The sequence below is a fragment of the Lagenorhynchus albirostris genome, chromosome 2, assembly GCF_949774975.1.
Source record: "Lagenorhynchus albirostris chromosome 2, mLagAlb1.1, whole genome shotgun sequence".
Lineage (NCBI taxonomy): Eukaryota > Metazoa > Chordata > Mammalia > Artiodactyla > Delphinidae > Lagenorhynchus > Lagenorhynchus albirostris.
This window is the reverse complement of record NC_083096.1, coordinates 61615659-61631258: the sequence shown is the minus strand read 5'-3', so window position 1 is coordinate 61631258 and position 15600 is coordinate 61615659. Positions and strand designations below refer to the sequence as shown.

General features: G+C 35.6%; 1 protein-coding gene across 1 annotated transcript in view; it reads left to right on the top strand.

The window, feature by feature from the left end:
• Positions 1 to 15600, top strand: part of POU2F1 (POU class 2 homeobox 1) — a 173764-nt gene that overhangs the window by 80707 nt on the left and 77457 nt on the right. Inside the window, exon 2 of the mRNA XM_060142215.1 lies at positions 13015 to 13080. Within this exon, the coding sequence (XP_059998198.1) occupies positions 13023 to 13080 (58 nt within the window). The 5' untranslated portion in view covers positions 13015 to 13022. The remainder of the gene's footprint in view (positions 1 to 13014; positions 13081 to 15600) is intronic.

Below are 15600 nucleotides of genomic sequence, written 5' to 3'. Positions count from 1 at the left end.
TATTTACTTTGTTCAAATTGTCCAAAAGTCTGTCCATGGGAGACGTTTCAGGCTGGTTTCTGTTTCTTTTTCACATATTCCCATAATTTTTTAAAGCACTTCCACTAGTAATTTCTTCACCAAAACAGTAAGAGGAGAGAAATAAAAAATAAAATATAAAGTCTCAGTGAAAAAGCAGAAAGCCTTATTAAAGAAACAGAAAATATAAAGAACTAAACGGAGGGACTTCCTTGGTGGCACAGTGGTTAAGAATCTGCCTGCCAATGCAGGGGGACATAGGTTTGATCCCTGGTCTGGGAAGATCCCACATGCCACAGAGCAGCTAAGCCCGCACGCCACAACTACTGAGCCTGCGCTCTAGATCCCATGAGCCACAACTACTGAAGCCCATGCATCCTAGAGCCCGCAACAAGAGAAGCTGCCCAATGAGAAGCCCATGCACCACAAGGAAGAGTAGCCACTGCTCGCCTCAACCAGAGAAAGCCCGCGCACAGCAATCAAGACCCAACACAGCCAAAAAATAAATAAATAAATTTATATTTAAAAAAAAAGAACTAAATGGAAATTTTAGAATTGAAAACCATAGTAACTGAAATAAAAAACTCACTGGGTAGGCTTACAGCAGAATGGAGGGGACAGAGTGATCTGTAAGCTAGAACAGTAGAAATTACCCAATCTGAACGAGAAGGAGAAATAGAACAAATAAATGAACAGAGCCTCAAGTATCTATAGGATTATGACAAAAAAAAGACTACAACTAGAGTAAGAGAAGGAGAGGGGAAAGCAGGCAGGGCCAAGAAGTACTTGAAATAATGGATGAAAACTTGCCAAACTTGGCAGAAGACATAAACCTACACATCCAAGAAGCTGAGCAAATTCCAAACAAGATAAACCTGAAGAAATCTGTAAGACACATCATAAAACTTACGTAAACTTAAAGACAAAGGAAAAATCTTGAAAATAGTGAGAGAGAAATAACACCTTATATATGGGGAAAAAACATTCCAATGATAATGGATTTCTTATCAGAAACCATGGAGGCTGGGAGACAGCAGGGTAACATTTTTCAAGTACAGAAAGAGCTCAAAACCTCACATTCTATATCTGGGAAAAATATTCATCAGGAATGAAGGAGAAATCAAGACATTCTTAGATAGCGGAAAACAAAGAGAATTTGTTTCTAGCAGCCTTACCCTAAAAGAATGACTAAAAAAAAAATAATTTTAAATCCAGCAGAACATGTTCAGGACTTTTATGCTGAAAACTACAAAATGCTGATGGGAGAAATCAAGGAAGATATAGGGAAATGGAGAGATGTACTGTGTTTATGGATTAGGAGATTCAACATAGGAAAGATAAATTCTTCCCCAATTGATATACAGGTTTAATGCAGTTCCTCTCAAAATGCCCCTAAGATTCTTTTATTTTTGTTTTTTTGATTGAAATACTGATGTACAATGTTGTTAGTTTTGGGTGTACAGCAAAATGAGATACATATATATATGTATTCTTTTTTAGATTCTTTTCCATTATAGTTTATTACAAGATATTGTCCTTGTTCCTTATCTGTTTTATATATAGTAGCATCTATCTGTTAATTCTGTTAAGATTTTAATAGATAAGATTATTCTCAAATTAATACAGGAATGTAGGCGAATTAGAATAGCTAAGAAAACTTTGAAAAAGAAAAATAAAGTGGGAAGAATCAGTCTTTAATTTTAAGACGTTATATAGCTGTAGGAATCAAACCTCAGGGCTTGATCCGTAGAGGCATTGACACACTGATCAATGGAATAGAATAGAAAACCCAGAAATATCCACACAAGTACAGCCAGTAGATTTGTGACTAAAGTACAAAAGCAATTCAGTGGAGGAAGAATAGTCTTTTTGACAAATGATTTGGGGAGGGGTGGGGGAAGAACCTTTAACCTAAACCTCATACTAGGATAAAAACAGAAGAAAATTTTCAGGATGTAGGGCTTGGTGAAAAGTGCTTAATCATGACACCAGGAGCACAGTCCATAAAAGAAAAAAATTGATAAACTGGACTTTATCCAAATTAAAAAGTTTTTCTGTGTGCAAAACTCTGCTAAAAGGATGAAGAGTCAAGCTCCACAGTGAGGAAAAACATTTGCAAAGCACATATCTGATAAAAGATTATTATCTACAGTGTATGAAGAACTCTCAAAACTGAACCCCCAAAAAAGCAATCCATTAGAAAATAGAGATTTGGGGGGAATTCCCTGGCGGTCCAGTGGTTAGGACTCCATGCTCTCACTGCCGAGGGCCTGGGTTCAATTCCTGGTCTGGGAACTAAAATCCCACAAGCCGCGTGGTGCAGCCCAAAAAAAAAAAGAGAGATTTTTGCATTCTAAAAAAATTCAAGAAAGAATAGACATGTCACTGAAGAGGATATATGAATGGTAAATAAGCATATAAAAAGATGGTCCATAAGCCATTGAGGAAATGCAGATTAAGACCACCATGAGATATCACTGCATACCTATTAAAACAGCTAAAATAAAAGGTTATGACACTACCAAATGCTGGTGTAGATTTAGAAAAACTGGATTTCTCATACATTGTTTTGAGAATGTCAAATGGTACAGCCATTCTGGAAAATATTCGGAATTTTCTTTAAAACTAAATATATACTTGTCATATGACCAAGGAATCTTACTTCTGTGCATTTATCCCAGAGGAAAAAAAATTATGTCCACATAAAAATATGTACGTGAATGTGCTTTGTATATTATAGTTGAGAGTCAGATATGTCTTTTGCAAATACTTCCTCCCAGGGTAGAGCTTGTGATCCTATGTACATGCCGTGTATGAATGTTTATAGCAGGTTTATTTGTAATGACCCCAAACTGGAAGTCCATACCATGCACTACTCTGTTCAGCAATGAAAAGGAATAAACTGTTGATACACAGAATAACTTGGATGGGTCTTAAGGGCATTATGGTGAGTAAAACATGCCAACCTCAAATGGTCATATACTGTATGATTCCATTTGTATAATCCCAAAATGACAAAATTAGAAAAATGGATGGCAGATGAGTGATTGTCAAGGATTAGGAATAGCCAGAGGGAGAGGAGTGGATATGCCTATAGTGGGGTAGCAGCAGGGAATTCTTTGTGAAAAAATAGTTCTGTATTTTGATTGCAGTGGTGGTTACATGAATCTACACACGTGACAGTAAAATAACATAGAACTTTACATATGCTCTATACCAGTTTCCTGGATTTGTACTGTTGTACAGTACTGTTAGTTATATAAGATGTAACCAGTGGGGAAAACTGGATGAAGAGTACATGAGACCTGTCTCTATAAATTCCTGTGAATTTCTAACTATTTCAAAGTAGAAAGTTAAAAACAAAAGAGAGGGATATTATCATTGCTATATGATTTCAGGGAAACAAATAGTTACTTGACAGTGAGGGGAATGAAGATCTGTGGTCATAACTTTTGAGCCTGTCTTTATAGCATAGATAGACTTTTCACTAGTTGATATAGGGAGGGAACGGTATTTCAGACAGTTTGAGAGTTAGTAAATATTTATGGAATGACTGCTACTGTACTGTTAATGGTAAGAGATATTAATAACATCCGATTAGTCTGAAGAACATTTTAATTAGTTTAGTGAAGGAGTATATCTTTAGATTTTGTATCTCATGTAGAACTTTGGGATACTTGTTACCTGTATTTTCACACAAATTTATGAAACCTGGGAGTAAGAGAGAGATAGAAAGAGAGAAGACACAAATTACCAATATCAGAAGTGAAACAAAATAGTTCAAAGGATGAATGACAATAAACAAAGCAGCATGTGGTTTTAAATAAAACAAAGCCTGTTTTTCATGGATTTAGTAAATGGAATCAGAGAAAAAGTCACATTCCATTTCTTGAAGTTAGAGAACTCTAATAGTAGCCAAGTATGTCAAGACAAATAATAGGCCTGTGTTAAAGCCATGTTGTCACCTGATCTTCCATGGAATTTTCACACTTTGTAATTCTATATTTAGAGGATTGCTTAATATTTCTGTCTACTATTGAATTGTAAGCATTCTGTGGCTCAGCGTTGTAGACCCAATTCCTATCCTGGTGTCTGGCAGCACTTAGTAAAATACTTGTTGAATGTGTTCATACATGAAATAAATGACTTTGCAAAACTCTTTACATTAGAACAAATAAAAGACAGTTATAGAAGTAAAGAAACAGGATGATAAGATAGACTAGACAGAAAAATTTAGTGTAATGGTAAAACTTTAGTAAAGCTACACAAGATTTAAGCTTTTACAGCTAAGCAATTCAGGATTGGATTTTGTGATGTTGCTGTGTTTACTGAAAAGATGCCGGAGTGTTGGACTGAGCAGTAAACGAGCTATGGCATGGCTGTAGAAAAATAAGATAGCACAGATTACGGAAGACACCAGAGCATGAGCCACTTAATACTAGCTGCTTTCTAGTGTGGTAGCTTTCTTAACAAACCACCTCTTAAATGACTGATCCAATTAACTGATGCCCTGAGAATTCTTGCTTGAAACATACTGATGATTCCCCTACAGCATGCTGAATGCTTACCCCTTAGTATGTCTGTGCATATCTGCTGCTGCTGCTGAAGTTGTATGGGTATCAGGAGTCATTTACACGTTTGTGCTCTCAAGCCTTTTCATGCTGGTTTATACTTATTTTAATTACACAATTTAAATAATTATTATATAAATCAAAGAAAAGAGAAGTGATGTTTCTGTGAAAACTTAAGTTGAATGCTTTGAAAAGATCTGATAAAGGGTAATAAGTAAAAAAAAATACTGCTGAATTAGATGAGAACAAGGGAGCTGTAAAATATCAGGGATAAATTATTCTTTAAAAAAAAAAAGTAAGTAAGAAGGAAAAAGATTCTGTACTCAGATTGCTTCACGTGTCTTTTAAAGCAGTTTTTCAGTCCATGGGTCATGAAATCAACTTAGTAGGTTTAAATCAATTAAAAAAAAAGAAGAAATGTATTAGAACATATCAGAGTACATTACACCTAGGAAGGAGCATTGTTTCATGAAACTTTTCTTGAGTTTTTAATATTTATTTTATACACATACATAAAATGTGATAAGCTTGAAAAACAAAGCTAAAGAAATTGAAACTGGAAATATTAGAGTGTGTATTTAGGGCATGATTTATCCCAGAAAGAAGAGGAAATTCAAATTAGTGGATCCAAACTTAAAGCAAAGGCTTTAGTCCAACATCAAAAGGTTGGTGAATGAATGTATAGTTTTGTGCTTTGTGTTAAAATGAAATGTTTAAGGTATGTATAAATGTTTTTATATTTAAGTTGACCTTTTTAATTGACCAGCAACTACAGATCTCTGTGTCATGTGGTAAGAGTTTCAGCATATTTTATTGTACTTATTTTCCTCTCATACTTCCGTATTATATACCCCCCACCCCCACTTTCTCTGCTACTTAATAGCTGCGTCACCTAAGAGTCATTCTCTAGGCCTCAGTTTACTTTTTGTGAAATAAGATTATCCTTCAGATCTCTTGTTATTTGGCAGTGCTTAATAGCCAAATTGATAAAGTAAATTCTTTCTTGGTATTTGCCCATCTAAATTTTTAGTAAATGGTAGACATTCCATTTTGGGGTTGTTGTTGTTGTTGTTGTTTTAAGCACTGAAATCCCTGTATTGCAGCCTTAGGGGGCATCATTCACATGCCAGTCAAAATGGCCATCAGTATTAAGTCTACAAATAATAAATGCTGGAGGGGGTATGGAGAAAAAGGAACCCTCCTACACTGTTGGTGGGAGTGTAAATTGGTATAGCCATTATGGGGAAAAGTATGGAGATTCCTTTCAAAACTAAAAATAGGGTTACCGTATGATCCTGCAATCCCATTCCTGGGCATATATCCCAAGAAAACTCTTAACTCAAAAAGGTACATGCACCTCAATGTTCATAGCAGCACTGTTTACAGTAGCCAAGACCTGGAAGCAACCTAAGTGTCCATCAGCAGATGAATAGATAAAGAAGATGTGATATATATACACAGTGGACTATTACTCAGCCATTAAAAAGAATGAAATAATGCCATCTGTTGCAACATGGATGGACCTAGAGATTATCATATTAAGTAAAGTAAATCAGACAGAGAAAGACAAATATCATATATCATTTATATGTGGAAACTTAAAAAATTCTATAGATGAACTTATTTACAAAACAAAAATAGACTCACAGACATAGAAAACAAACTTATGGTTACCAAGGGAGATGGGGGAGGGAGATAAATTGGAAATTTGGGGTTGGCATATACACAGTACTATGTATAAAATAGGTAAAAATCAAGGATGTATATAGCACAGGGAACTATAATCAATATCTTGTAATAACCTTTAATGGGAAAGAATCTGAAAAAGATATATATATATATCTGAATTACTTTGCTGTACATCTGAAACACTGTAAATCAACCATACTTCAAAAAAAAGTAAATTTCTTTTTAAAAAAAGAGTTTATTGGCCTGTTTTCCAATGGAAACAACCATTACCTCACTAATCAACTCCTAAACTAGGTCTTAAAGGAAAGCAATTTAATTGGATTAATTCATGCTGAAGTGTGAATAACAATCCTACAAACTTCCCAGAAATGGTTTTCCTTTTTAAAAAGGGTATTCTTTTTAGGTTAAGTTTTAATCTGATATTTCAGACAGAGGACCAAATGAGGTGAACATTTGAGACTTTGTGGGAAAAGCTCTTTCCCTCTTTCAGATCAGCTGTTCCATGGTTAAGGGACTGTAGAGGAGAAATGGTGGCCATCCCTCTCCCAGTCCAACTGTAGAAGGCCTGGACAACCTTCTAGTATTTAAGCCTGACTTCTAGAATGCACAAAGTACCTAGATCAAGAGTGGCAGGAGGGGAGTTTTCTCACCCCCACCATTGTGACCGAGTCAGCTGCCTGGGTAAGGTGAGGCTTCCTGTCACTCTGGATAGCTGCATCTCAGTGCTGCCTCCTTCTTTTGCCCCTCTCCCTCTTCCTGCAGTGAAGATAGTGAGTTGTGCAGCAGAGGGGAAGGAGGTCCCACTTTGCATAGTAACCTGTGTGAGTTAGTGAGCTATAGGCCTGCTGTGCAGAGACCCTGTGGGACTCTTGGCCTGAGGGGGAGGAGGATTATTATACTACTGAAATCCTGCCCTGCAAGGTACCTTCCAGCAAATACTCCTTCGTTGGCTGTGATTGTCTGGCTGTCGCTATAAGTCATCCTTAACTAATGTATGAAAGACCTAATTGGCATGAGAAAGGTAGTTTAGAGGTTTTAACTGCATGCAGTACAAAAAGGTAGATGGTGAGATGCAGAGAGATTCTATGATAAATACAGGCAATAAATGTAAAATTTTATGAAGGCAAAAGAGGAAGGAAAGAAACATTTATTCACGTTCATCATTTCTTCTCATATTTTCCCACCAAGTAGAAGCTGTATAATCCAATACATTCTACCTTAAAAACTCTTTTGAATTTTGTATTCTGTTCCATAATATATTCTTGATTGTTTTACTAAAAAGTATTACGATTCATTATTGAATAAAATCAATGTTCTTAAAGGATGCACCATGTTTATCGTGTGTCTTGATGTCTTCCCTGGCACAACTACCTCATGCTCCAGTCCAGGGTCTAGTCTGAGAAGCACAAGCACATTTATCCTCACAGCAACCTCATGAAAAAGATAGTATCATTTTACAGATGAGAAAAGGAAGGTTCAAAGAGGGAAAGTCTCATGGGTACTACACGTCATTGTTAAATTTCTCCCCCAAACCCTCTCCTTTTATGGATTTTGTGGTTCTGTAAAACATAGAAAAACTAGCAGTATAAATAGAGTGCTGATCTAAAAGTTAAGAAAGGTTTTTGGTTCTGTTCCTAGCATAGTTATTGACTTGCAGGGAAATCTTTTGAAGGTCCCTTATAGAAATGTTGTCTTTCATTTCCTCATATGCATGTTGAATTTAATTTCATCCTTAATGTTGGGAAAAGGTACATACATATTTTTAAAAATCAGACACTTGGCATCCTTGAAGATTAGTTCTAAATATAAGCAGTTGTTAATGGAATAATACCCTTGAGAACTCTCCTCAAGTCTAGTGCACTCTTCTGTGTATCCATACACCCTTGACTTTTAAACACAAAATTGTTGTCACCAATTATTGGCTTCCTTACTACACTGAAAGTAAGCTATTTTAGTTTGCTGCTTGATTCAAGCCCCCCATGCCTACCAGTTCCTTAAATGTATAACTTGTCCATAGGTATAATAGTAGCCAAGAGCTCAAATTTTAATGTCAGCAAAATCTGGTTTTAAATCCTGACTCCAGATTATTAGTGTGACATTAGATAAACTACTTCAGCTCTCTGTGCCTCAGTTTCCTTATTTTAAAAGGGGGGTAATAATGCCTATTTCATGGGTTTTTACAAATCTCCTGAATTGTCTATGATGATAACATTGGAATGTTGTCATATGGTAATGCCTAAAAAATTTGGGGTTGATGTTTTACCTTGTAAATTCACTTTAAATAAATATATTCTTCTGTAAGTATTCTAAGTCTATAGATTCATATACATTAAGTGAAATTTACTTGAAAATACTAATTCTACAATTTACATGACCTATTTTTTGATGATTGATATTGTAAATAACAGACTGTCGTACACTTTAGATTGATTCTGATGGGGGAAGAATATTGTATGATATGTGGCATTCAACTAATCTATTTGGTTAATTTGGTAGTATAAAAGGATTTGTAGATAATGAATTTTCATACTCTGGAAGATAATTTTATAGATCCTACACTGCTTCCAGATTTATACTGGTGCCTCGTTTTAAAGTAGGACTTTCACCTGACAGTGTATGTTAATATTCGGAAAATTCTCTATCAGTAGGCTAGCACCATCTTGACAGCCCTATGTTCTGCTTCTACCTTGCTAATTGTTTCCTTGGGATTATTTGGATTGTGTAGAAAGCTTTTTGCAAATCCCCTTATTACTGAAGTCATTGTTGCCAGCAGGAATAAGATTAAAGGTGCTTAAGTCTGTAGAGTTGTTTCTAATTTGTACGTGTCATTTCAGTGGCATTTTAACAGAACTCTGTCTCCTGTCCCTCCCTTCTCCCCCGGTACTATCTCAAGTTAGGTCCAAGAAGCCAGGCCATTGGAAGAAATCTCATTTTATCCTCCTAATTATTATGCTGGCACTCAGGAGATAATTTTTCCCTTCATGCACTGCCAATTAATATGCAAATGGACTGATAAATATTTATGCAATGATTTAAATTATGCAGGGAGTGCTTTCAGTGTATTCTGTAAATGAATTGTTCGTGGACTTCAAAGTACTGGCTGCTGTGCTAACGAGGAGAGATTTGCATAAGGCCCTAATCACGCGCATACTGATAAAGCTTCATTATGGAAACTGCCAGCTGCAATCTTTGTTTCTATTTTATTACAAAAAGAGGAACTTTTCATGCTTCAGTTGCCTTGACAATGTCAGTCCTAGCTGGTAGGAGAGGCTAAAACTCCTGTGAGCAACTGAAGTTTCCTTATTCAGTTGAAGATTGCTATGGTGTAACTGAAGTTGTATTTCGCTTCTCCCCCAATCCACTTTCCACCTCCCACCCTTGTTCTTTTAAGGATATAGTGTAGATTTGTTAGAAATAATAGTACCTTCTTTCCCCTACCCCAAACCGCTACCTGTTTCTTCCTTGCTTTGGACTGTCTGAACCTCTAGAAGATTTCACAGCAATGCTGGACTGCAGTGACTATGTTCTAGGTGGGTACCAGCACGGTTCTTTCTTATAAGCTTTAATATGGAAATAGCATGTGTGGAGTTGACTATGCATAAATGCTTAATCGCATATGCAACCAACTCGGGGGAGGGGGGAGAAGTGGATTGAGCTGGGAAGGAGGAAAGCATTTGCAAAGCACAAGCCTGCTTGAATTTGCAGTAGGTCCCTCCCTACCACTAGCTCTTCTGGTTCAGAGGATATTTTCAGTAAATAGTGTGGATTTAGAGTTCAACTGGAATGGAGGACATTTTTGCTTTTTGGAAATTTCTATTGAGAGCATTTCATGTAGTTCTAAAAACAGTCTAAATCTGAAACAAGGTATAAAGTGTACCTAAATAATATGTACATATTAATTTAAAAAGTTTTGCATACCGAATGTGAATGTCTTCTCTAAAAAATGCCTAGTGAAAAATAAGATGGAGCCATAGTGCATAGTTGTTCCCATAAATGCTAATGCAGAAGGTAATTGGAATGGTTACTGCAATAGGACTGTTGATCAATTTCCAGATTTTAGAAACTGTTAACTGTTTTCAAATTTTGGCTAATACTAGCCTTTTTTATTTTTAAAAAATCAACTTCTGTTCTTCAGGAAATAATTTTTAAGTGCTGGAAAGCCTGTTTTTAGAGTTTTTCCTATAGAACAACAAGATTTGGGGAGGGGGATGTGTGGCTTGAATACATAAACTCTCTTTGGTGATTAAGATTTAAAATAGATTGAGGCACTTTGTTTTTTAGACTTATTGTGACCATGGTGGCCATATTTTGTGTTGAGTTTTTTCTGTTTGTATGCAAAATTGTTGAAACCTCTTTGGGTTACTCTAGTCACCTCTCCAGGTGATGATAAGAACTCCAGGTCTCTGATATCTTAGTTTTAAAACCTCTACAAATGATTTTTTTTTCCTGTAGGTAATTTTTCCTGCTTGAAAAATTGAGGCTGCCCCCCATCACCATCACAGTAGTTCCGGATAAAATAAAATGATAGTTCTGAAAATGTTTGAATTTTTAGCTGGAAGGCCTAAACCCAGGGTAGTACTAATACTTGTACAGCATGATAAAAATAACTATTTAAAGGGTGAATGACTAAAATAACAAACTGATGTCAAGAATTCAATCCAAGAGCAACCTGTAGACTGTGTATTAGACTCATACTGTCAGTTCAGTGTGCCCAGAGGGAAAAAACAAACTTCACATATCAAAAAAAGAACTTACTTGTATTTACTCTTTTACATCTACTAAGTTGGGAACTCAAGAAAGGAAAGGAAAGTACCTTTCTGAAATATTTTTAGCATTATATTTTAGAATTAGACATTATATCTGTAATTTTCAGTTCACAGTAAATATCATTTAAACATTCTTCCATTCCATTCCAGTGTACAACATTCATAGTTGTTCAGTTAATCAGGATTTATTTATTTTTGTGTATGTGTATTAAACTCTTGACAGTTTGATAGAAAATGCATAGAAGATTCACATAGAATACCTGTGACATAATTTTTAATTTTTAGATGTGGAAATCAGGATATGAGTTGTGCAGGTCATGACTTGTTGAGAATTATGCCTACAGCTTTGTTTTTATGGTATGTGGAAAACATTGTTACCCTTCTGATGAATGTTAACTGCTTTATCATTTTTTCCCACTTTCTTTTAAAATACACTCTAAAGGAAGCATTGAGCAGCATGTATGCTTAATGGTGTATTCTATTACATTCGTTGCGGTTTTTGTTGACTTTCATAAGATTTTGGTTAAGTCATTCAGAAAGCTGATGTTTACTAAGCTGTACACCTGTTCCTTTCAAACCTTAGTATGCTTTCAGATGATATTTAAATTTTTCTGTAGGGGGAAGGAAGTTATAGAACTACCCTCGTTTATGACCACAGACATACAAATTGGAACCCTTTGAACATGTGAAGAACAAAATAAATATATGATAGAACTGCTTAAGCCCATAAGGCAAGCATTTGTTTCAAAAACTATTTAAAAAGCTATTACACAGCTTCCAGGTTGGAAATGAAATTTATGAGAGAAGGATTCTTGATCTTTCTCATCAGTTATGCATGTGGATAAAGTAAACATGGACAACACGGTTGGGACTACTAATGATTGTTTTGATTTTCTAGTTAAACATTTAAGCAGATGACAAAATGGGCTGTTCAGTCAAAAAATTGAATATAATATATAGTTTAAGTATTATTCTCTGCTAATAATTATAGTTAAATGGTTCTTAACCCATTGAGAGAAAAGGTAGAGCTTGCTTGATGGTAAACTTCTTTGACTATAAATATGCTAAGTTTGAGTTCACAGGAGAAGTAGAATAAGATACATATTAAATGTATAGTTTTTACCCTTTAGGAGAGGTAGAAGAAAAGCAGACTTGTTCTTGTCTTTCCTCTTGCATATCTTCTAGGATACTTAATATTGCTTGATGAAAATGTATTACTATGAAAGCATTCATTTAGGATATCAAGGCAGTATAATTTTTAACTGGGTGTGGTTGTGATTTAATTTTGCAGTTATTAGATGTATCTGTTATGCCTTGTAGGCCAGCTTCTTGTACTGGTTTATGATTGAGGTTTGAATTTGATATATTCTCACTTTGACGCATGTTTAATTTGTTTTGGGGCAGGGGGTGGGGAGTAAATATGGAGATATTTTTCTTAGACATGTTTTCATTTTATTCTGTTAGGTTGAGGTATTGTCCAGTCTGTAATCAAGGTTACCAGTAGATTATTTAGGTTACAATTAATGAATATCTTTACTTATCAAAAAAGAAACTTTATTTGGGAATAACATTTTACTTTGTGAGGTACTTCTCTCCTCCTCCCTGCCCCAACTTTGTTTATTTAATATACTTTATGCTTCATATTATAAAACATTTTTCCTCTTTTTTATATTATACTCTATTATAATTTTTTTTGCAGGTTAGATTTCTGTTATTTCTCTTGGAAGAATCTTAAGGTTCTTTAGAAAGACAGTTTATTTGTGGATCACTTCAGAGTTAAAGGAATCCTGAATTTCTTTCAGATAAAATTTTGTTATAGTTTGCAATGTTTTAATGTTGATACCATCTCTCCTTGAACTGTAGGACTGTAACAATAGTCAATATTCTTGACCTTTTCCTTTGCCACAATTTTGCCTCCCTAACCACATCCCCAATATTTTCAAAACCTATTCTCTTCTGATTTATTGCAGACTCAAGAATGAACAATCCGTCAGAAACCAGTAAACCATCTATGGAGAGTGGAGATGGCAACACAGGTACAAGATCGTTCTCAGATCCAGCTTTTTAATTAGATGTAATAGAGCTAAAAGAAGAAACTTCCCATTTAACTGTGACTTGTATTCGGTGAATAAAGACCAATTTGAGTATTGAGTTGTCAAATATTAGCTAGTATTTGCAGGAACTGGGATTGTATTGACTTAAGATTATCTAACTTCTTCTGCAGATTGTTTCATCTTTTGCTGCCATATATCAGAGAAACTACAGAGTAGTTGAGAGACTAGTCCTTTGGGTCAGTTAGTTCTGGGAATGACTTACTAGCCACTTACTAAGCTGTGTAACTTCAGGCAGTTTCCCCAGTCTTTTTGAAAAAGACTTAATTTGTTCACCTATAAAATGGGCATAATAAATTTCATAAGTCATTGTGAGTATTAAAGGAAATGTGTTAAGCATGGTGCCAGCTACGCAGCCATTCAAAAAAGTTGAATGGCTATAACAAAAAAGTTGCTCTTGTTATAGGTGTTAATCAAAATGGGAAATCTTATCCACATTCAGTATAAATTGTATTGAAGTAATGGTATTGTGAGTAGATAAAAACACACACCTGTTTCTAATACATCCTTTTATTTCGTAATTTTTTAAAAAAAATTTACACTTGATTAAACCCTGTATAAAGAGAAAATTAATACCATAAAAATGAGGAAACTGAGGCCCCCATGGGAGGAAGGTGAGTCTGTAAAGGATAGATTGTCTCCACAGCCCATACTCGACATTTGACTCTGTATCTTTATCAACCATTTAAGAAGGGAATTATGGGCAGGGATACCCAGAAAGTAATAGTTTCACTAGGTTTTTACTAGCAGAGAGTGTTGCCTCTTTGACTCGTGATTTTTAAAATGCCTAACTATGAGAGATAGTAAAAATGAGAGTCACTCTTGGAGACTGTCTTTGTTTTCCACCCCTACTGGCCATAACACCTTTTAATTTGAAGTAAATGAGTTGAACCAATACAGCAACTTCCTGCCTACATATCTTTCGTTTAAAATTTTTTGGTACCTGGAGATATTTGTTAATCTTTAAAGCATACCTGCCTCTTTATGTGAAACTGAGCAGTGGGGCTTCCTGCTGTATTTAACATGTCTCTCAAGTTACTCCAACTGAGGCTAGCCAGGTAGGCTGCTGTAAATACATCCCGCGAAGGGGAGGGGCAGCATTCTGTTCTGTCTGAAGTGTCAGCCAGTCTCCTTTCTGTCCCCTGTTTGGGCTCCGCCTTGCATTTTTTTGTAGCAGCAGTCCCTCTGCCAGTATTGTGGCCATCTAGCTTAGGTGTGGGACTTGTTTGCAGAGAGAAATAGGGTAGCTGATCCCATTAAGACACTAGAAGAGAGTGAGCAGGACATCCATGCCTAAAGAATTCAGATTCAAAGAAGAGGCATGTATTTCTAAGGGAAGAGAAACAGACTCAGAATGATTGGAGAACACTGAAAAAACACTATATCGGATTCCTTGGGAATCCATTACTATAATAGAAGTTTCAGTAGCTACCATTTATTGAGCACCACATTTAATAAAACCCTGATGACATGTTTTTTAAAATCTTAAGCACTGTATGCATTACCTGAGTTTTGAGTTCTTATGGCAGCCCTGCAAGTTAGGTATTATTTCAAGGAATAGGAAATTGAGTCACAAAACCAGCCGGGAAATAAAGGCAGGATTAGGATTTACACCCTGCATATGGTTTACACCCTGCATATGGTTTCTCCCATGAACTGTAATAAAATAAAACTGAAAATTTAAGCAAAGCTTTGTATATATATATTTGGGTCTAAAACCATTTATAGAGCTATGTAAGATAAATTCTAGCTGGAACACTTGCTGAAACAGTCCCATGAATTTCTTGCCCTGTTTTAATGTGGATTGCATGGCAGACTCATTCACCATAGAGCTAAGCAGTATGAATTTAGATATTTTACTTTTTAATGTCTCTAAGACTCTGATTTTGTGGCTGAAAGCTAGTGCTTTCTTAGACTTTTTTATTTCCACCAGCAGCAGTGGTAGTTGATTTTACAAATAGGGAAAATCTTTATTCCTTTTTCACAAGAATTACTGCTAATGAAATAAGAGAAATTGGATCAAACATGAGATGATCAGCCATCCTAACTCTGGAGCGTGGTGACTCACTTTCTGTATGTTGACTGAAGCATTTGTTGCCTTTATAAAATTACACATTACTTCCATATTATGGGCTTTTACATTCACTTGAGGATAACCTTGAATGTCTAGTTTCTCAAATGTTAAGGGTCTGTCACTGTGTTCTTAGCATTTCCCACTGATGTCAGTTGGTTAGCTTAGGAAAGTAAAAATACATTTGAGTTCCAGTTTGCATACTAAGTACCATGTCTGATACATTAGATGTAAAATTACAGTCTACTGGGACTTCCCTGGTGGTCCAGTGGTTAAGACTATGCGCTACCACTGCAGGGGGCGAGGGTTCAATCCCTGGTTGGGGAACTAAGATCCCGCATGCCATTCAGCGCAGTCAAAAAATAATAAAACAA